This window comes from Pelecanus crispus, chromosome 2 (assembly GCF_030463565.1).
Source record: "Pelecanus crispus isolate bPelCri1 chromosome 2, bPelCri1.pri, whole genome shotgun sequence".
NCBI classification, from domain to species: domain Eukaryota; kingdom Metazoa; phylum Chordata; class Aves; order Pelecaniformes; family Pelecanidae; genus Pelecanus; species Pelecanus crispus.
This window is the reverse complement of record NC_134644.1, coordinates 137104448-137128136: the sequence shown is the minus strand read 5'-3', so window position 1 is coordinate 137128136 and position 23689 is coordinate 137104448. Positions and strand designations below refer to the sequence as shown.

Here is a 23689-nt window from a genome sequence, read left to right as displayed (position 1 = left end):
CCATTAACAGACACATGACCACTGCCAAGCCAGAGCACTGATCAAAACAAATGGATATTACAGGTGCAGAGAAAGACATCTTTCACTTGGATGCTACAGACAATCCAGGGCACTGGTAAAAGTTAGAAAAACAGCATGAAAGTTGGCTATCAAATCTGGAACTACCCTTGAAAATCTTACAGCACTCGCACTGATCTGATGGACATGGCTGTGGTGATGACAGTAGAACCTGGATTTATGAAGTAACAGTTTCAGCAGCTGCAGACAGTTTCCTTGACTGGACATTGAGGTCAATGGTGAACTTTCCTCTGAAACCATCCACAAGTGTGCAGAGGCAGAGGCAAAGACAATGGTATCTGCAGTGTATTAGAGAGCATACTCAAGGTCTATCATGTAGCTAGGAATCTATCAAGGATCTATCCAGTAATATGTATTCAGTGGCTACTCAAAAACAGTTTCTGGATCAGAGAGACAAACTCAAGCAGTTTCAAAAGGGATGCCTGTACGTAGGAGAACCCGTATTTCTCAGAAGCCTAAGAGCACTGGATGAACATTAACTGCAGAAGCTTGTTGCTGAACTAAGGAATTGCTCCTTGCAATGCAGCATGCAGCAGCTTTCAGGCTGTTTTCCCTGATTAGAAATACAAGGCTTGAAACTCTTGAATCTGTGGAGACTAATTTTATAGCATAAGCTACGATACTGATTTGTTTGAACTAAAAATTCAGTCTGTTTACCCTTCCTAGAAGAGAGTGAGGCCATCACATATAACCTGTTGTGGAAGACTAACAAAACAGATTCCTTCTCCCTGCACTTCATCACTTGGATTCTGCGTTCCTACAAAAATTTTCCAACGTTTCAATTAAATACGCTTCTCTTTGGAGTGTGAGAAATACACTTCCTCTAAAAATGCTGACTTCTATATTGCAATTAACTCCAGTAAACAATTTGGTGGTGTTCAAATACTATTATGAAACAGCATACAGAGGATTAGCTCTACTGTGAGAAAAATATAAAATATTTTTCAAAGTATAAATTAATAATTTACCTGTGCTTTTTTTTGCAGTAGACCAAAAGGTTATCAAAAAGAAAAAAAATCCTCTCTTGGATATTTCCCGCTGAAATTTTCAGTAGTAGTCCACTTCGCAGCATTTCAGTGCACGTGTCTGTGATGTTGGACCCCTAAAATCAATTGGAAAGAGATTATTTTTTATTCTGTGAGAATTGAAGGATTCTGCACCAATTAAGGAAAAGAATAAAACTCATGATAATTTATTACATTGTACTTAAATAATAATTTTTAATGTTGACTTAATGACGCTTAACACCAGCTTTGTATTCATTTAGCATTGCCATTAACTGGGGGGGAGGGTTTGTGGCTTTTTTTGAATGGATAAAGTTTAATCACTAAAGTTTCCAAATTATATTACATCTGTGCATGAGATCTCTCCTGAAAAAACAGGCCAACTTTAGACAATAACTCTTATCCTCAGTAACTTTACTATTTAGTCAGAAATGTCTGAAAATGGGGCTTTACAAGACGTTATCCATGCCAAGATGAACTTAGAAGCTGAAGCAACATGGAACTCGAACATCATGAAGGGTATATACTTCCACACTAAATTAAGCTAAACACAAAACCAAAATCAAAAAACAGCGAGATTTAAAATTCAGGCAAAGCTAATAGTGGCACATACAACAAGGCTGTCTAGTATACTTCCTCTTAACATACTCTGAAGACATCAGAATTTTGCTAGGCTTAAAATGTTTGGGATGAAATTTCCCATGCCTCATTTTTGCTTCAAGGCAGATCATTCTTTCATGTGAAAAGAAGGCAGTCATTTTCATAAACGTTAATGAAAAAGAAGCAACTTTAACAAAGAATAACATTTTCCCCAAAATATTTCTAGGAATAAGTCATGTCATTTCTACGCATTATAACAAGGAAGCCTCTCCTGAATTGAGGTGTATTTTACTATTCTGAAAATTCCATGCTTCTGTGGGACAGATCTCCTGTCCATGTGCTATATGCATCCAGCCATGTGATCCTAGTGACAATTATGTGTGCTGGCTGCACTGAGCATACACCCATGGCTTCAGGAGTTCCTAACTTGAGGCACTCAACAGTCAACTTGGAAAACCTGCAAAAGCCAGGACTTTTCTTTCATCTGCACATGTTCTGAATGACTTATGCCTGCAATAGCTGTAGTTACTTCCTCTTCTTGATCTAACCACAGTAGCCCAAAGAAAAATGCCTTCAATTAAGAGCCAAGAAGCAATCATGGGTTCTGCTCTCAGCTCTTCATCTTACCGTTCATCCTTTGTATGTCACAGCACTGAATATTGAACAATAGCTCAGACGCTGTTCCAAGGAGAACACAGACTGTTTACAGAGATGATAAGAGAGATTGCACAACCATCGCACTGGAACACAATTCAGGTCTCTAAATAAAGCAGCTTTGGTATCAGTATTAACTAACGACTCTTGTTTCCATTTAGGATCAAATGAGCCAAAAATGAATGTCATCTATAGCCACTACACCATACTTCCCCTCCTAAGACGGAAGAAACACCAGAAGCCGGCATACTAATTTTACAGTTTTATTTGAAACCAAACACTGAAACACCTTAAAAGCACACTCAGTAATACAAATAAAACATAAATTAGGGCTGCACTTAATGTTTGCTGACCACAACTACAGAAAAGCAGGTCATTTCTTTCCATTCTATTTCATTGCTTTTGTGTATTAAAAAGAGTAACCAATAGCTTATGTTGCTTTTAAAATTTGCTGGAACAGTACTTACTAACAATTTGCATTGTAAAAGGCTGGATATTTTTTAAAGGGTTTTGGTTTGTTTTTACAGCAAACTTCAGCTTTCCTGGAAAACTGTAATTTTTTGTAGGGAAGCCAAAAAAATTTCAGCTTAAGTCTTCAAAACTGTTTCAGCAGTTTCAGCTTTCTACAAAAGGGTGTATTTTTTCATAGGAAGGGTTTTATGAAAACATTTTGTCTCTTTTTATTGAAAAATTTCATTTTCACTGTAGAAAAAGTACAACCTTTTCCCAACAGTCCTAGCAAGATCTGCTTCTGTGCCAGCATCATCTCATAAAATACCATATTTTACACATATTTTAAATGTATATAATTCAGGCTACCTGAATTATCAGGATTTGCCTCATTCATGATTCAAGTTCAAAGTTGCAATATGACAGTGAGTATTATCTATATCACACTACTACCCTTTGCTATTGTTTTCCTCTTCATTTTCCTGCTTTTCTAACATAAACTGCTAGATGATGAAAAAAACATTCTAGAGATATTTTTTTCCCTTGGAGACCTCCCGTCCAAATACCAAACAGTGTTAACTTCATTTATCGGATACCTTTTGACAAGATCACAACCCATGCTGGCATGGCCGCAGGTCAGTGAATTTTGTTATTGCTGTTTTATTTGCTGAAGTCCAAGGGAATAAGATAACAGGATCAGAAGTCACATCTGGCTGTCCTACATAGCACTGCCAGTGCAGAAAAATCCCCCGCCACCCTCTTGCCTACGTAACACTGTTAGGGTCAGCCTGTTTGGGAGAAAAAAGAGGAAGAAAAGAAAAGAGGAAGGGCATATTATGTGAAAGCACTGCTGTCTCTACACCTGGAGCGAGCACTTCTCTCCACCGCATCCCTCAGGGTTGAAAAACATGCCCAAAGAAGGATAAAGCACAGAAAACACAAGCACTACCATATCCACCATGCAATTCAAAAGAGGACTGACAACCATAAGAACGTTTTCATGAAGGGTGTAGCTACACCTTGAACCTCCGCATGGGTTTGCAGCAGGAACACCAAACTACAGTTGATATCCAGACCAGTAGGATAATTTATTTATCCAACTCCAAGCTGTCCCTCTCAGGGGGGAAGGTTCAAGGCTGCAGTAATGGATGAGAGGTTGCCCTTGTCCCAGAAGCAGGGAGACTATCTACTGCACAGCTAAAACTGAACTACAGTACCTACAAGCAATACTTTTGGAACAAATATTACCAAAACCTTCTAATAGAAACATGTTTTTATTAAATGTTTGAATTGAAACTACCAGGGAAATCTCAAATATGAGCAATTTGAATCTGAAAAGGAATTTGCTATTTTAAAATTTTCATGAGTTTATACTCAGTGCTTGCAAGGGAAGATCATATAGTTGCTCAACCTAAATGTAATATCACCAGTACTACGCTACAGTTCATGTTTCTATACTTTTAAAGCACCTGTAATTAGAGCTGACGGGGTATTTTCAATGAAACCAGCATTTTTGTAATATGTCAATTTGAAAATGCCATGTACTGTAGAAACAAACCTGTTCTAATCATTTTCCAACACTACATATAAAGGATTCAATTGGAAAAAAAAACACAAAGCAAGTTTTTGCTTTCCAAAGCAGGCTTATAGTATGAATCTAGACTAGTTTTTCCTCCATCTTTCCTACTGAGCCATTGAAGACTCCAAACATCTAACTGTAGAGCAGTCTTCTCCCCCGTGGGTCACACTGGGGCTGAGGACTGTGTGGTCTTCCAGGGTAGCTGGTGTGGAAATTAAAAGCCCATAAGATCTCAGAGCTTGCAGGCTATTTAGACAATACTGGCTCCTAACAACCCCAGGCTGCCAGTCACACAAGAGCCCTGAAATGTACCATGACCGTATCACAAAATACATACATTTAAAATGCACTGGAAGGAGAGAGACTATATGCAAGATATGTAAAACAATATTCCTCTCATCCTTAAGTCATTAAATACCCATCTTTGACATTAAAAAATGTCCTTCCTTACCCTGAGATGAAAAGCAGCATTATTTGGTTTTATTTGTTACAAAAGCTACTTATCCACATATTCTGGGCAAATTTCAGTCAGACATGGAGGTCTGACCATACTGATTCAGTGGCCACCACGCTAGCAGTGATAAAGGTCAGAAATAGCAGATACTAACTTACTCTTCAGTACGTGCATATGGGCATAGGAAACAGAAATAAAACAGGAGAAAGGGCTAAAAATGCTCGAGTTTAAAACAGAAATCTCTCTTAAAAAACTACTTGATATGGCAGAATGGAGAGGATACTTGATATGGCAGAATGCAGAGGAACAGAATACCCCATGCTATTGTCACTAAGTTGGCCTGTGACTCAGACTGGGTTGTTCAGTTTCCAGCTTACAACAAATGCAACAATTTTATTTTTTCTTCTCTCACTGTAACATCCACGCAAATTTTACTGACAGACTCCTTCAGCTGCTGAGCCATTCTCCAGCTGAGACAGCCACCTACACAAGTTCTGAATTCAGGCCAATAAATTTAACCACTTAGGAAATTAAGTGAGAAAGTCATTATACTCAAAATTTTCTTTCTTGAAACAGATGTTCCATTTTTCCATGAATCTGTATTTTTATCATAATAAACACAAGCTTCATTTTATGACATTTATGTATAGGAATTCAAATCATGCTTTGATCAGATTCTAAAAATAGTCTTTATTTTTTTCCCTTTCCTTCTAGTTGGGGCCAAGCAATGTGCTAAGCATTTCCTTCTGGAAGGAAATCTCCAACAAGTTTGCCTCTTTATTTTTAGGCAATGCAGAAAACCAGATGTTTATTTAATTAAATCCACTCTCATACATTGCATTCAGGGATTTTTTGTAGTTGTTGTTCAGAATCATTCAGAATACTGTTAGCTCTTATACATGTTCTGGAATTCTTACCGTTTCAAGGGCTAACCGTATATTATGTTTGAAAAGGATGTGCATATTAAGATCAGGGCAATTTTGCCAGATTGGGCACCTTGTGGTTGCCATACGATAACATCAAACCTGATCAGCTAAACTACAATAAACGCCACATAACTCTACTGAAAACATACTATTTTAAGACAATGGCACTATTCCAGAGTTCAAGCACAAGTGAAATCCTAAAATTAATTCTAGGGGGGTGGGGGAGGGAACCAACCAAAAAAGAAGTCCAATGTTGGAAGGAAATTACTATCTTACAGTTCACAGAATACATTCTGAGCACAGAGAGAATAAGTCCATGTTTTGCATGCTTCTGTCCATATTGTTACCTTTCCTTATTGTTACCTTTGCTCACTAATATAGTTCAAACAGCAAACCTGTTTACTACTGTATGCCTTACTAAGGATTCAGAAGGAAGGTAGTGCAGGAAAGTGGATTCCCTTTTCAGAGTTACAGGTTTGAGAACAGTCAGTTCTTAACCAACTTATATGACTAATAATGCACTGAGTTAATAATTCTGTAACTTTATACTTGAGTGTGTTCATTAAGATGGATTTGATAAATATCTGTAAGACTCGGGCACTGAAAGCAAATGGAAGAATTTTAATCACTACAATGCAGTAGAAAACTTAATTGAAAAGTTGAAAATAATAGGAGTAAAGTCAGTGATAGGCAATAAGGATTATTTAACAAATTTCCTTGCTATAAAATATTCAGCAACGTAAGCACTTAACTTGCTATTGCTTCTATCATGAAGTTATTGCACAAGCATGTCTAACGTATTTTAATATTCACATACACTAATTTTTCCAAGTTATTGCTGATGACAGTGAGTTCAAGCTAATTACAAGAAGAAACTTATTTTCACCAAGTCTAAGCAACATTGCTTCTTTTGGAAAGTGTTAGGTGAACTAGACCTCCTCTTAATTACAACATTTAGAGGTTTACTTTATCTAAGTAGTCTTTCCTTCTTCAAAATCCCACAAACAATATCATGGCATGAGTATACATTCTCTGTCATTTGTCTTTAATGGCTTTTTTTTTTTTTTTAAATTTGAGATTGAAGATTACAACTAAATGCAGAAAGGTTTGTCTGAATACAGACCAGCAATTACATAGCCTTTATGCTTGCTGAAATTCCTTCTCCTGAGGCACAGTGAATTTTTGTGGAATGTGTTACAGTGACAGTCCTGTACTGAAAGACTACAGTGCCCTGAACTCTGGCATAAGAGGGTTTCTCTGCTCTAAATTATACCTACCCCAATTACAGAAATGGAAGAGCAGTTCTTGAAAATGCTGCTACACAGGGAAAGGAAAAATACCTTAAATGATACATTTCAAATCCCACAATGCACTGAAGAAACACGACGAATTTTGCTTAAAGTGAAATTAGTTGCTTAATCCACCTTTAGAATGAATCAAATCTTCCCACACTACTCAATTAACAACAAACCAAAGGTTTGCGTAAGTCCACAGATCAGGAGATTTCACGTGGAGCAGACAGGAAATAATTTTGCAGTGTCATGGGCAGTATTTAGGGGATTCTTTGTTCCATGTAATTTTTATGCTCCTTTCAGACAGTGGCTTGTTCTGCTGAACCCTTCTGGAAGGCAGGGGGAGACTGAATCCACTGCTGCAGAAGTAGAGTGCATCCTTAGGCAGAGCAAGTTCAACAAAGAGCAGGTGTGGTAACAGCAGGAGATGTAGGGAGGGAACAGAGCTGTGCAGAAACTATTTTTTGTTTCTGCTGCTTTATCTACTACTATGAATATCTACTTAAAAGTTGTCTCTTCTAGCCAATATTCTAATTTTTAGTTGTCAGATTTCCTAGGGAACTCCGTCAGTTAAAGTTCAGGCAGGTGTCTCTCAAAGCTTTTTCGGATTCAGTGTCCCATCAGCATCCCTAGCCTTTTCTTTTCTCTGCACTGTACGAAGGCCCTTTCCCACTACATAGCTAAAAGATCAGAATCATAGAATCATAGAATCGTTTAGGTTGGAAAACACCTTTAAGATCATCCAGTCCAACCATTAACCTACACTACCAAGTCCACACTAAACCAATCAAGGGTAGACTAGACTAAACCATGTCCCCAAGTGCCACATCTACCCATTTTTTCAACACTTCCAGGGATGGGGACTCCACCACCTCTCTGGGCAGCCTCTTCCAATGCTTGACCACCCTTTCCGTAAAGAAATTTTTCCTAATATCCAACCTAAACCTCCCCTGGCGCAGCTTGAGGCCATTTCCTCTCGTCCTATCGCTAACTACATGGGAGAAGAGACCGACACCCACCTGGCTACAACCTCCTTTCAGGTAGTTGCAGAGAGCGATAAGGTCTCCCCTCAGCCTCCTCTTCTCCAGACTAAACAACCCCAGTTCCCTCAGCCGCTCCTCATAAGGCCTGTGCTCCAGACCCTTCACGAGCTTCGTTGCCCTTCTCTGAACATGACCAGGTCTCAGTCTGTCAGACTAAAGTGCAAAAAATACATTCTTCTTGCTACCTTTTCCAGGAAGCAAGCCTTCCACAATGCTTAAATGGATAAAATCTCTCTCTGTAGTTCTTAAGCAGCTCTCTCAGGAAGAGAGGTAGCATATCCGAGTAAAGTATTCAAAAAAAGCAACTACTTCCACGTTGAAATTTGTGTCTTAAAAAATCCTGTGTAATATATTCAGAACTCATTTTTTTAAAAAATGTTTATATTACTCGCTTTATATTTCTTTTACTGGGACTTCACTTGTGTTTCCCTCCCACCTCAGTGTGGGCAGCTCAGATGTTTCAGTACACAACACGCAAGGCAATTTAAAGATACATCTGTATCTACATCTGTCTTTCTGTATAAAATAATTCTAGTGCTCAAAATAATACAAAAGGAAGATTTTGGTGCTACAACTACTTGATCTTGTTGTTATCTAGGGGAAACGGTGGCTCTTCTGGTTACTATTGAAAACTCTAATTCAGGAACAGACCTATGGTTTCTTCAGAAAACTAAAACATTGAAGTTCTTCCATTTGCAAACTATTAAAAAAAAAAAAAAAAAACAACCACCACCACAGGTCTTACACAGATTCTGTTGAACATATTTATGTTAGTTTAGCTCAGCCAACAGTAAGGGACTACCTACAAGCTGACAAAAACTAATGGAGTCAGTGCTTAATCAATAATAAAATAATCAAAATTTTTTTTCAACCAGACAAAATGCTGTTAGGCAGGCATCGACAGCAGCAAAATCAGAGCAGCAGTTAAATTAGGATTTATAGATGTGTATGTGTACACACATACATGTTGGTGATGTAAACAATCAATATTCTAAGTCAAACACTATAAACATTTGCTCTCTTTCCTGGAAGTCTGCTATTTTATACAGTGGTGCTCAGTCATGGACAACACTTAATTTACAGAGTAGATCCCAAATAAAAGCTGTGATTTCACAGAACTGAGGAGCTGACAGTACCTCAGCATCACAAAAACAGTGCAATACATGCTTGTTGAAAACTCAACTCCCTCCTCAACATACAAAGCGACAAATCTTATGACAGTACCTCCCATCCTTCAACATGAGACTGCCATTCTTCCAAAAACTCTAATTTTTCCATTTGTCTCTTGGCCTCATTTATGTTGGAACAGACGGCTTTCATCGCCTGGAGGGCTTCCATTAGTGCCGCATAGTCACTGTGCTTCTTTGGAGTCCGCTTCAGTAACTCCTATTTAAACATTAAAAAAAAAAAAAAAGAAAAAAAAGAAACCTGTCTTTGATCTCTTACAGGAGGCTTAAATTGACTAGGATACAAAATCAAAAAGTAGCCAGACTTCTGTTTTACTAGGTGGAAAAGTAATAAGCCCTCTAGCATTGTGTCCTAGTAGGACACTAAAACTCAGAGAAATAAATTACTAACAGTAAAAATAATCCCTAGGTTTGCATTTCAGCTACTTTCTCCCCTCAACAATGTTTCTTCAAGTTGAGCTTTGGTTTTTCAGGGCGGGGGAGGGCACGTTATATTCCACAGGATGGAACTGTTCAATAGCAAGGATAACAACTCTGCTTAAAAAGCGTTAGTTTACTGACATCAAAATTAGCACCTGCCTTTCCTGCAGCTTGGGGCAAAAAACAGGTTCCTTAGCTCCACAGTATTGTTTAATCTAGTGCAATACACCAAAGCACAGAACAATAGCTTAGGTGACTCACTGATTTCAGATGGTTACTCGTAATGGCAGCCATACTAAAAAACAAAAGTGGGCTTGCCAGTATTTATTTGAGATTTCCCATCTCAAACTACCAACTACGCATTTACACCTGGACCGTCTATGGATAGCCTTCAGTGCATACCCTGACTGAGACATGGGTACATTCCTCCTGGAGCTCTAACCCTGCCAACACCACACCCTGTATTTAAATGTAACATAAATATCTTCATTTCAATGTATCCCTGAAGTAATTCATTAGTCATTTTCCCTTTTTTTGTCTGTAGATCCTTCATTCAAAAAATAGAATACAAAAATAATATTAAAATAGGCCAAGGGAACTGTAAAACCACAGATATCTGGGATGACTCAAACCTCATTGCAATTATTATATTCTTGAACTTATTTTAAAAACCTTTATTTTAACACATTTATTTTTAAGTTTTTATGTCAGTGCAATGAAATGCATACGCCTCATAATTGGCAATGTTTCAGATCTAAACTCTTACGTGCATTGTGAAAAATACTGTCCAATAATCAGGTTTCAAATAGTCTCTAGAGCAGAATCTGCTCTGGCTCAGAGAACAATATTGAAACAATAAACAATATTAAACCTTACTTTGTTAAGCATAAATTTGTTCTAAATATTTACTTTCCTGATGATTGTATTATTTTATTTCCTAACATGGGAAAAATTTCAGTAACTCAGAGGTTTGAATATCTGATGTCTATCAGCACATTTAACATTTTTCATTGAGTTTTAAGTTGTAACAGTAAGATAAGAATAAACATATAAACTTGCATAGAACCACCTGCAGCATCCTACTGTTACTCTACAGTTTTTCTTACAAATCATTTTCATAAATATTTTTCATTTACAGTTTGGTGAAGGTAAATTAGAATCATCAAAGCATGTCACTAACAAACTGCTATCCCAAGCATTTTAAGCAAGGACATGGTCAAGCCCAGCTGAAATCAGTCTCATTAAACTCCCTTAATTGGCTCACTTCCGTTCAACAATGGAGAGGCAACCTTATACTAGATGCAGAAGGGAGCTAATCATCTTGACCCAGCCAAACTCCTCAGTCCTTTTAATACTGATGTCAGAAGACTTGCCACTGGCTTTAATGAGACCAAGTCTGGGTCCAGTACCTAATAAAGAGATTATTCACTGTGTAGAGAGATTGTTCCTGCAGTTTGGAAGTACGCTTAGCAACCAGTTTTATATAGAAGTATAAAGTCCTAGATAAAAATCTTGTAAGTACCTTCAAAAGAAGGGGATACTTGCATATTCTCTGTATCGGCGTTACTAGATATCCCTCCAACGGTACATCTGTGTTCTTGCGTCCTCCAAGAAGCATGCAATTCTGGAGTGTGAACAGTTTCAGAAATTATTAAAAAATCCTGAGGAAATTATCAGAAATAAAGACAAGGGCACATGCACACCACAATATTAGCTGAGCTGTATAAAAATTATATATGTGTATGTTGAATATGTGATGAGGGGGGTTTGCAAGAGTGTCAAAAGACCAGGCTTGAACACATGCATAAGCAGGTACATTGACCATCATACATGACAAGGAAGCTGCAATGGTGTTGTGCGGGCATCTCCCCTAGATATCCTCTTCATCCAGTTTGATTAAGAGTGGCCTTTATTTTTAAAGTTTAAAAATAAAATACAGTAAATAAAATGCTAAAAATATGCTTTCACACTTCAACAAACAAAAATAGAATTAATTCAGGGTAACCACTATAGGTGCTGTTGGTTCCAAAAGGTGTGTTCACGACAGTAAATAACTTCAAAGAGGCTTTGAAAAGTTTGAATATGGCCATCCTAATACACACACACAGAGAAGTCTTCTGTTTACATGCTTCTACATTCAAACGTAATGTGCAATGAATAAAAATATCCTTAGTCATGGGCTAAAGAATGCGTGAGTTTTGACAAGACATCCAACTATGGAAGCAGAGAACACATGAGATACTGAGTGGAAGCATCCATGAAAAAGCAGCTGAGAGAGAAAAGAATAAAGGCAATTTGAGATAATGAAGTATGCAAGGGACATCACAGCAAATATTTGGAATTGCTGGAATTAAAGTGTAAGTACATAAAGACCTAAAGTAATGATGGACATTATTTTATGGAGAGATCAGAAGGAATTGTGATGCAATGGTATGAGATAATCTACAGCTTCAAAGAGCAAGACGTCTAAACTGAGAACACGAAACTAAAGTAGTTTAACACAGCCAGATGGTATGTTGACACAGGCCACAAATCTGGATGCAGACACATTGTTGATGGAACAGAGGCTACAGAACTGGGTGGCTGCTCTGCTCAGCACGTAACTCACAACGCACACACCCCATAACCACTGCTGCTAGGGGGATCTCTACACCCACCCTTAAATCTCTGCTTCATACTCATGATTAACCAGCTTCTGTCTTATCCTAAAGGATCCTTTATCCTAAAGGATCTCACTTAACCTGCCAACGAAAAATCTTTACGGATAAAGACTGAGCAAGACAATGGTAATGCAGACTATAGATTTATATAATGACAGTCTCTATACTTAAATGCTCAAAACTTTGGTTTCAGCTCCTGATTATTTATAGATAATTACATCTCTAATGACCTGAGCTGTTCTGTCTGGCTAGAAGGCTTCAACTGTACTTTCAAATCAAACAGTCAGACCTCCTGTTCTCTAGGTTAGACCGCTGCCACTTACTCTACAGACATGTCCTGAATCAATGAGGAACCCAAAGCAGATGTGCAAGCCCCGTGCATGCGCCCAGGAGTACATGACACTGACACATCACGAACTGCCACAACTGCACACTTGGCTTCCCTTCTCACAAAACAAGCTCTTTGCAATCTTTTACTGGAATATTTTGCTTTTCATCTCTGTAGTCAGCATTCACCCCTTCTTCCTGAGTCCAGCCATGCTGCTCCCAATACAAGAACCATGTGTGTGCAGCTCTTCAAGCACGGGGCAAGGTGAGGGATACTGTGTCAACCACTGAGGAGAAACAGGACAACTTTAAAGCTGTTTTTAACTATGAATGGAACACTGCTGAATAAGAGACTCTTAGCAAACAGGCAGATGGAGCTTCATGTCACCCAGTACCCCCTACAATAAGGAAATTCCCATACTGCTCATTGACTTGGCTGTAAGTAAATGTAGCTAGGAAAGGAGTCAGACCCAGTATCTTTCAAAAAGGTAGTGAGCTGCAACAGGACAACTTCACCAAGAACTCTGTCAACAGCAGTAGTGAAAGCCTACTGCATGCTAAAAATAATTAATAAAATTAAATAAAACATGTGCTACTGCCAGCATTGGCATCATCTTTTTTTTTAACCACATCTGTGATGCTTTGCTAATAGCATCATTTGCTCTCCAGTCCTAAAATGCAATAATCTGATCTGATCACTGTGAAATTTGATATCATATCTGACAGCACCTTCTCAGACATTTAAGCTCCAATACAGTACGCCCCACATTTCAAAGCTGACCTTCTTATCGCAGGACACCATGAAGGAAAACACAAAAATCATTCCATACTGAATCTTCCTTTTAACAACTAATGTCAACTATTAGGAAACTCAGTATTTACATGGAAATTGGCTTTGCTGTGGGAAGATCATGAGGACTGTCATACTTAACATTTTAAAATCTCTCCTTATTTGTCTTGTAAAGTGAAAGACTAATTGCGTAGCTGTGTCTTTTGACCTCAGACTAAGTCAGCACCTAAGATCAGGATGGTTACTCTATGATCCATAACAAAACATTTTTCTGTCTGGCACAGCCGTGGTTACAGTACCAGAACATGGACCTTCTCTTCAGAAGTTCTGACGAGTCCTTCAGCTTCCTTTCTCTAATTTCTTTCCCACCCCTCCTCAATATACCTTATCTTATTCTTTTTTTCTTTCTACAGGCACGGCTGGATTTACACTCTTGCCTCTTGGCCACTAAGTTCAAGGCACACTGCCTAATGCTGCATTACGCACGGATCCAAGTGCAGCAGTGAAAATATGATGTACGCAACCCCTTCCTCTGGAAACACCACCCCCAGCTGAAACTGCCTGCTAACTGCTTGCAGGTGTGCTTGTAGTTGTTACATGGTGGAGGTGACAGCTAACAATTCACTGCCTGGTCAGAAAATATTAAGTTAGAACACTGGTTCAAAGTTTATTTACCAAAAGAAACGTCCGCACTGTTCTTATTTTGTTAAGGTCAAGCAGAACTTTCTGTGCCTTCTCGTGGTTACTGCAGTATTCATCATAGATACGGAATTTCTCTTTCTGCAGAAACAAAGAAATACACTGTTCTTCACTTGCCATTTTGATTTTTTTTAATTAATAAAACATGGAATGAACACTGTTCAAAGCTGAATAGCTAATATAGTCTTCATTTTGGAAGGTCAGCTCTTCCTCCTACATTTATTATTTGAGGTCCAGCCTCAAATTAGAATTATGAACAGTCTGGAAGCACCACGTGGGAATTTCAATCATAGAATCATAGGATATCAGGTTGGAAGGGACCTCAAGGATCACCTGGTCCAAACTTTCTCAGCAAAAGCATGGTCTAGACAAGATGGCCCAGCACCCTGTCTGGCCAAATCTTAAGTGTCCAGTGTTGGGGAATCCAGCACCTCCCTGGGGAAATTATTCCAATGGCTAATTGTTCTCATTGTGAAAAATTTTCCTCTTGTGTCCAATCAGAATGTCCCCAGGAATGTAAAAAGGGTGTCTCCATCTTCTTTGTAGCCACCCTTTAAATACTGGAACACAGCGATGTCTCCCCTAAGCCTTCTTTTCTCAAGGCTCAACAAACCCAGTTCTCTCAGCCTTTCCTCATATGGCAGGCTTCCCAGTCTTTTGATCATCTTTGTGGCCTTTCTCTGGACCCTCTTCAGCCTGTCCACAACTTTTTTGCACAGCAGGGACCAAAACTGAACACAATATTCCAGGTGTGGCCTGACAAGCACTGAGTAGACTGGGATAATGACTTCTTTATCTCTGCTGGTGATGCCCTTGTGGATGCAACCCAGCATAGTGAGGTGGGTGTTCATCTCTTCTCCCCTGTAGTTAGCGATAGGACGAGAGGAAATGGCCTCAAGCTGTGCCAGGGGAGGTTTAGATTGGATATTAGGAAAAATTTCTTCACGGAAAGGGTAGTCAAGCATTGGAAGATGCTGCCCAGAGAGGTGGTGGAGTCACCATCCCTAGAAGCGTTCAAAAAACGGGTAGATGTGGCACTTGGGGACATGGTTTAGTCTAGTCTACCTTTGATTGGTTTAGTGTGGACTTGGTAGTGTAGGTTAATGGTTGGACTGGATGATCTTAAAGGTGTTTTCCAACCTAAACGATTCTATGATTCTATCATGTTGGCTTTCTTTGCCGCAGCAGCACACTGTTCACTCACATTGAGCTTGTGGTCCACCAGGACCCCCAGGTCCCTTTCCACAGAGCTGCTCCCCAGCTGGGTAGATCCCAGCCTGTGTGCTGCACTCCTGGATTATGTTTTCCCAGGTGCAAGACCTTACATTTGTCTTTGTTGAACTTCATAAGGTTTTGCTGAAAAATTTCAGAGGCTGGACTATCACAAAAACACAGGATAAAAAAAAAAAAAAAAAAAAAAAACCAGGAAGAAAATGCACAATGAGTGCCTTATTTGCTGACATCATTACCTATTTTGTCCGCAAACACTTGTCTGCAAATACAATCCATACTTCTGCAGAGTCAAAAACTGATGTTACTCAACTTCTGTAAAATGTTTCCACGAACCATTAATGATTTTTTCATCCCACAATGAATCAACAAAGACTTAGCAGACAAATGGGACTCTAACCAGAGATAACAATGAAACCTAGATGTTTTGTTAGGCCTACAACTGAAAGCAAACTAACTGGTCCTGATTTTGCAGAACTCTGTAACACTGACATCCTTGTTTTGTTCCAACAGGAAGAATAATACTCCTAGAAAACAATTACTACAGGACACGCAAACATACTTGTGGAGGTACTGCAGTTGTGAGAAGTAAAATATCTTCACAGTCCAGAACCACGGAGATACTTTACCCAGCATATGCAATTCTTTGTTAAATATTCACATTTTTGCCTACCATCAAAGGGGAATAGAAACAAAGCATATTATTGCTTTTGCTGTTTCATGCAACCCTGGTCCTTGTACCTCTATCTCACATATAGGCACCAGCCTCGCCCATGCTGCAGGGCTCAGTTTGTCAGCCTGGGCTAATTTGGTGAATATAAAAATGATGAAACAACAGAAGTCTGCCCATTTGATACGTTCTTTCTTCATTCTCCTCCCCCCTCTTTTTTTTGGAAATGACAGTAACCAAGAGATGACCTCAAAGTACTCTACATTATGCAATCAAATTGTATTTCGTCCTCATGACTATGTATACTCATCATCATGACAGTAATTAATAAAGACAATTAATAAAGGAAAAAAGTGAAATAAGGCTAAAAGATAGCGTACATAATGAAGAAAGCAGGTTCCAACTTCATGCTGTGCATTAGGTTCTGGCTGTAAGCACTCCTCCACCAGGGACAAGAAGTTTTTGTGAACTGCAAGAATATCTTCAATATTTGAAAACAACATCTGCAAAAGAATAAAACATACATAAATAAAACATCAGATACAAAACAGAAGAAATACACAATTAGGAGACTAACCTTAACTGTCTCTTCTGTGACGTTTTTATCCACTTTGGCTGTAGCACACTGGATCATTCGGTGAAGGAAAGCCTGCATGAAACAAGACAAATAAGGAAAAAGTTATTTCAGGAAGACTTGAACAACTTTTGGCATTTTATGCTCATAATTTGTTTCCCAAATTTCTTATGCCTTGGATACAAAGTCACATCAAAATATTATTCAGAATATAAAAGAACTATTTTATTTATAAAGCATTTAGCAGTCCTGTTATCCTAACATGATATAAAACCCTATCCACACAGTGTTAAAAAGAGTTAAACAGTGAAATATTAATGACGTTGAGAAACTGAAGCTCTGAAGTACCACTTCCACCCTGCATTCATGTTACAATCAAGCAAGAGCAAAACGAGTAATTTTCAAAATCTCGCTCTAGCACTTCACAAACTGACTACCAGACAAAGGTGAAATAAGCCACTAATTTCTAAATTAAAACTAGTCAGGAAATACTACTATGAAACATAACTCTTGTTATAGTAACCACAAGTAAGATTTCTGATGTATTAATAATCAAACCTATTGTAAAGTAAATTCACTTAACTAACAGTCAGCTGCACCTGGTTTTGCTTAATGAAAATGTTCACTCTTCCCTCCCCAAGACCTCATCCTTGGGCATCAAATAAGTGAGTAATACCACTAATAAAATACCAAAAGAATAAGCTTTCTTATATTCCATATTCAAGAACTGGAAACAACAAGAAGAGATGTACAATAAGACATTCCAACAGAAATAAATCACATTTCAGGTACAAAGGATATAATTAATTTTTATTAATTCAGTAGATTACAAAGATTTGGGTATGTTCTGAAAATATCTACACACTGTAGACTAAAATCTTACATTGACAATTCACACAGACATGAATATTCTTTAGTCATTACAAACTGGCACCACAAGTGCACAAATGTCATGTCTTTCATAACCATTTAGCTCCAAGTCACTGTGCATTGTACACTGTATACGAACTCATCTGAATTCTGGTGTGGTGCAAATTCCATAAAAGAGGCAATAAATAACCCCTGTGTGGAAGGATAGCAGTCACAGCATCCCGTTTTTTCTCTCTGCTGGGACTTAAAACATTTTCATTCCCAAGCAGTGATCCTTTCTCTGCTGAAGAGGACTATGTAACTGGCATTACACATTTTTATTACTGAAGAGACAAATCGAGTTATCCAGGAGATAAACAGAATTAAGTTTGGAATATTGCCAGCACATTTTATGTTTCATATCACTCTCTACAGCGATGTAGATTTTCTACTTCTTTAAACCCCTCTTTTTCCTGATTATTCATGCTTACTTTCTAATGTTTCTAATGTGGTAAAAAATGCCATTAATTCATTTGCAGCAGTTAACTGTTGGTGGACGACAGCCCTTTATATCCTTCCTTGCTATGAATATCCACAGGGGTTATGGCAAATTTACTGTGCACATCGCCTGTACAGTGCAGAACCAATGCCACATAGAGTGAGAAAGCCTGTTTAACTGTATGACTCTAAATTCATTTTTGAAAGTTTTCACTACACCAGCCAACAGTATTAAATATCCTTTAGAATTGAGAGGGAAAAAAATTAATGTAGAATTGAGAGGGAAAAAAAATTGACGAGAACTACCTCTGAAACTCATTTCTATTTTTACTGTCTGTAATCTCTCTCTGTTCACATTATTTCCCCATAGACCAAACATACTGCTCACCCACACTTATGTTATCCCAGAAGATCTTCATTTCCTGTAACTGTGAAAGAAGGTGAACATTCAGTTCGCTGAAGGCGAAACAGAAAATGATCTGGGAGCTGGGGCATAAGTTATTCTCCAGTGATTCAAGACACTAGCTGAGAGCCATGAGGTCAAGAAGAATATACATCAGCTGCAATAAACAGTCGTCCAAGCAGCACCGTCCCAGACCTCACATCTGCAGAGGTTATCACAAACTGAATCCAGGAAAATCTAAACTCTTGCAGAGCCTAGACACAAGCCACTAATGAAGGTAGGGAGGCCTCGGATGACTTCAGCCCCTTCCAGTAACTTGGCGCAAGCCCATATGTTATGTTGCTGTACTCGCACTGCAGGGGTAGTGTAATCACGGTGCCAGTTTTTCCTAGAGATTTGCCACCTGTTGTTCCCACCAATGCAGATTTGCTTCCTGAAAAAAATCACAGCACTATGTCCCGCAAACCTATGGATGTGACCATTTGAATCTTTCAGGGCACTTACATGCAAGCACTACAAAGCCACACATACCTCAAAGTAATTGGGAAAATCTCATGATTTCTAGAAGAGTGGGGTAAGAGAATTCAGGGGAGTGCACGCAGGGATAGAGGTGTCTACCTCCATCCACCTGCCACCAAGACCCATCCTTGGTGGTCTTCACCTGCTGTGGAGTGAGCAATGCAAAGCAATGATGACGCCCAGGTTTCCATGATGCCAAATGCCCCTACCAACTCCCTTCCTGGAACAGAGAGACACTGCCGACTCCATACACACACCGCCTCTGCTCTGGGACTTTGCTAGGGAGAACAGACAGATGTCATCAGGCAGGAGGACAGAGAAGTAACTGCTTTTGTAAAATAACCTTAATCCAGCACTATGGCTGTGGAAAGATAGGTATCTCTGAAATAGTATGAACACACGGTAGGTCTGAGGGAGAGACGACTACTCAAAAGACTCCGGAATTATTTGAACATCAACTGAGGCCAACCAAGAACAGTTCTTCAAAAATCAGTAAACAAAGAAAAAGCAGGTCCTTTGTAGACACAGCTTTAAGGAGGAACCCAACATAGAAATACCAGACCTTAAAAGACAAATATATAAGGATGCCCAGAAACTACTCAGGAGTTGACAGCTGCTGAGCTAAGAGAAAAAAAGTTTAGGGAAGCTTTTGAAGATAAACCACATAAACTATTACTAACCATAGAAAAAACACACCTGTAAAAAAATGAAAGAAAAGTAAAATGGACATCTCAGCCAATTTATGAGTCACTAAAGAACCGGACACACAAGAAAAGTCAGAAACTCCTCTGAAATAGCACTGAGTGGTTTCTAAAAATTCTACCATAACTTCAAGTCTGCTGCTGACAGTCCAGACACATTACTGAGCAACCATATTACACAAAGGAGCAAAGCATTACAAATTGCAAGGACACAGCTAAATAGTCCCTGCTCCTGGACTGAGCAAACTGTAGCAATCAACTGGCATACATGATTCCCATGCTCATCAAAAAAAAAAAAAAAAAAACCAAACCACACCACACCAAAGCAAATAATCAGCTCAAACTTAATGCAGTTTCATTTATCACGCACACGTCAGTAAAACATGACTCATCTTTGTCTCCTGGAGTATACTGCACATCTCGCTGAGCTTACTTCAAGATTCATCAACATTAATGTAGATGTTTCTTAGCACAACATCAAGCACAGAGAATAACACGTATCTCTGTGCACACCAGGATTTTTCCAGACGTTTGTCACCTAGACAGTGATCCTCAACTCTTGTAAAGCTTTTCAAGTAGATTCCAGAGTTTCCCTTAACTTACCTTCAATTCCTAGATTTCTCAAGGAACAGTAAAGCCACATGGTTTAAACATAACATAATTTTGATTTTCATCTTGCGCTACCGGCATTCTAGCTACACTGCTACAGTACAGAGATTCACCCTTGCAGCACTGCAAATAGAGATCCGCTGCCCCTGGCACTCTCTGCCAGCCAGACTCTTGCTGATTTCCTGAATTCAGAGTTGAGACCTCCATGAAACATTCCAGAGAAGCAAGTTGGCTGGATACCATAAAGAGCAGTCTAAATTTAAAAGATCAGATAAAGAGGAAAGATAAAAGAGAGGATGTTTGTTATTTACATTAAAAAAAAAAAACTTAATCCAGTTTCGTTTGCCAACTTTTAGAACTGTCTATGGAAAACTCTGTGGTTCTAGGAATACCCTTGAGTCACTCAGATTGCTACAACCCTTGCCCCCGCAAAGTCTGAAATTCAAATTCCAAACTTAAACTTCCTCAAGCATCCTTCTGGAAACTTCGTTAGCACAAAAGGGCATCTAAATGATCAGTGTATAGCTGCTTTGGAGGAGGAGAAGAAATGCCAAAAAATGCTGAGAAAATTCTAAACGTGAAGAGGCACATCTTTAGGAGTTTGACAATCTTTAGGAGTTTGATGAAGTTGCAGACCAAAATGTGGGGTACCAACTGAGCCTTTTGGAATAGGGGAGCAACTACACATAAAATATGTGAGATAACAGTTTAGAGCTAAGGTTCCCTAATGCCACTGGGGACATAAAAACTCTATTTCCGGTGATGACTCAGGGTCTCTGTGCCACACTGGTAAGGAGGGGGGTAATTCACCTCCACCTTAGAGAAATGTGGCAAAGAATTACACCGAACATTTGGAGAGGATTCCATACTAATAATATCAATGAAGATAACTAAATCCTTTTTTCATGGTTGTGTATATCACTTCCAAAATATTTTGACATACTTTCTGTACTAGTCCGTGTTCTAACTGTTTTACCCTTTGTCTGACACTGCTATAACACACTGTAGGAAACACCAGGACTGAAAATTCAAACATAAAGGCTGAAAATCCAAATTCAAAGAATTATAAAAGAATCTGTTCACTATGCCAGATAAACACTAATGTGTTTGCCTGTCTGTTGATCTGCTGCCATTTTGCGAGGCAGCGTATTTCACAGAGAAACGCACACTGAGTTTCTGTTACGGGGATTTTACTTCTGGTCTTACGAAAATAAGAGTAGCGTTGTTGGGTTGTTTGGTGGAGTTTTTTTGCTCTATAGTTGGTCTGTGTGTTGTTGAAAAAAAAAAAAAAAAATAAAAACACCACCGCTACAGATAGCACAAGAAGCTGCCAACAGCACAAATGACTTCTCTGACATCTGGAATGAAATCAGGGAAGACAAGGAAGTCTGCCTGCAGAAGATTCCCAAGGCATGAAGAGTTTTCGCCTTCTTGACAGATAAGAAATTTAGTCCTGAAATTATGGCAGAGTACCTGGATCACGAAATAAATGTACCTATTTTTCTGAAAGCAATCATCCTACTTTTGTGAGCCTAGAAAGAAATATTCTTTTTTGTTTGAAAAAAGAATTAAAGAAAAACTGACTTCTTCTTCCCCCTCAGACTTCTTTTAAGATTGTTTCTACCCTTAAATCTATACTGTCATAAACAAAACCAAGGTGGACTGCAAAAGCATATATATTTTTAATAAGGTCACTTCCTGTATATTTTCACTTTAGGAAAACCAGTTCAACTGAAGAGCCCAATCTAACATATTGAAGCCTGTTGAATAAAGGTACCAAGATGTTTTGTACATTAAAACTGAATAAAATTTTACTTCGCACACTGTCAAAAGACAAAATCTTAACAGAAACCCACAACAAGTAAGATGTTCATATATTACAATTTTTTAAGTGTCTGTGATAATAGGCTTATCTTCACAAATTTGGAAACACAAAGCTGAAATACTTGTGGGTTTTATGTTTTCTCTTTACTTTCTTAGTGCATCTATAGGCATCTGGATGGTGGAAAATATGCTGCTCTTTTCACATTCAAAATGGTCTTAGAAGCCTGAGACCCAAGACTATAGGTGACTAGCCAAATCTGTTTTCTTATCATGGCTAATTCAGCTCACAAACATCAAGTAGTATTTTGCACATCAGTCTGAGTTTTTGCACACTATAATTAATGCACATCCTATTCCAGGTCCCAGAATAACACCATGCTGGTTTTGTTGAAGCACTTTTGCTTGATTTTTACCACCCAAAAAAAAAAAAAAAAAAAAAAAAAAATCAATAGACAAGACTCCAGCAGCAATAGCAGCTGTGGTAAGCACTGTGTGCTCACCCTCCTCTTCCCATTAACCTGTGCCAGAAGCAGTAGCTGCTCAGGCTGGCTTCTGCTACTGAACAAAAGACTCTTCTTCTCTCTCCAGTAATTCACCAGCTGAGGCACCACCTGTTTCTCCCATCTTGCCTGCAGGACTGGATGAATCACAAGCAGTTGAGAGAGCATCAGCCAAGGTCAGATATATTCTTTCTCCCTACTGTACCTAGAGCCACTTTCAAAGCTGGCTTCAGATTCTGCTGCCCATAAGGATGGGGGAATAGATGGACCACATCTGCACCACTTTCCATTCTAGCACTAATTTTCTTTCCACAACTGACCAAACTATTCCCTTCTCCATTTATCTGACCCAAAGGGGCATCAGCCTGCCTGAAAGACTTATTTCCTTAAAGTAAACATGAACTCTTAGAAGTACACACACAAAAAAAGGTGATTGCGTTGACGAAACATGGATCTTCATAACCCACTCATACATGATGAATATACTGCCAGACCTTGGGATAATTGTAACCCTTTGTCTGTCATGCATAATATTTATTTTCTGCTAAAGTTGTTCTCTATCGTATCAGAAAACGTTTTCCAAGAGAAGAACAAGAAAGCCTTTTCTCACCTTCTCCTGCATCTTGATCTTTTCTGGTTTTCCCTAGTCACTGACAATATTTTTCAACTTTTTACTGCACATCTTTTTCATCCTTTCATGCCCACTGAGACTCCTAACTCAGTTTCCTCCTTTGACAAGGAAGTGCCCCCCCAAACTGATCTCCCCCACCTCTAAAATCACCTGAGTTATGACTGTGCTTTCACTTTTGATCCCCTCCTTCCTTTCAGCTCCATAGCAGATGAAAGCAAGAGATTTATAGTCAAAGTCCAGTTCCCCTCAGCCAGGCGGGAAGTCAGATGCCTCCACCCTCTTCCTTGTACTGAAGCCATTCTCAAAAAGATTTAGTACAACCTTTTCCTGGCCCAAATCAGAAGATAGCTGTTGCCTTTTCTTCCCAGATGTCAAGAATCCTGTCACCCATATCTAATATCTTCATTTTGGCAAACTGGTTTTCTGAGTACTAGCTATGCTCTTGCTGGTCAATACAAGTTGGGTTGATGAATAGTGATGGAGTTACTGGCACAACTGCAGTTAAGATCATGCCGAAG

The 23689-nt window shown here is 38.8% G+C and overlaps 1 protein-coding gene across 1 annotated transcript in view; it reads right to left on the bottom strand.

Moving 5' to 3' along the window:
* PREX2 (phosphatidylinositol-3,4,5-trisphosphate dependent Rac exchange factor 2) overlaps window positions 1-23689 on the bottom strand; it is a 201243-nt gene that overhangs the window by 130360 nt on the left and 47194 nt on the right. The window contains exons 2-7 of the mRNA XM_075704766.1: window positions 16641-16712; window positions 16444-16566; window positions 14140-14244; window positions 11210-11311; window positions 9305-9466; window positions 1047-1180 (exon numbers count right to left, since the gene is read on the bottom strand). Coding sequence (XP_075560881.1) covers window positions 1047-1180; window positions 9305-9466; window positions 11210-11311; window positions 14140-14244; window positions 16444-16566; window positions 16641-16712 — 698 coding nt within the window. The remainder of the gene's footprint in view (window positions 1-1046; window positions 1181-9304; window positions 9467-11209; window positions 11312-14139; window positions 14245-16443; window positions 16567-16640; window positions 16713-23689) is intronic.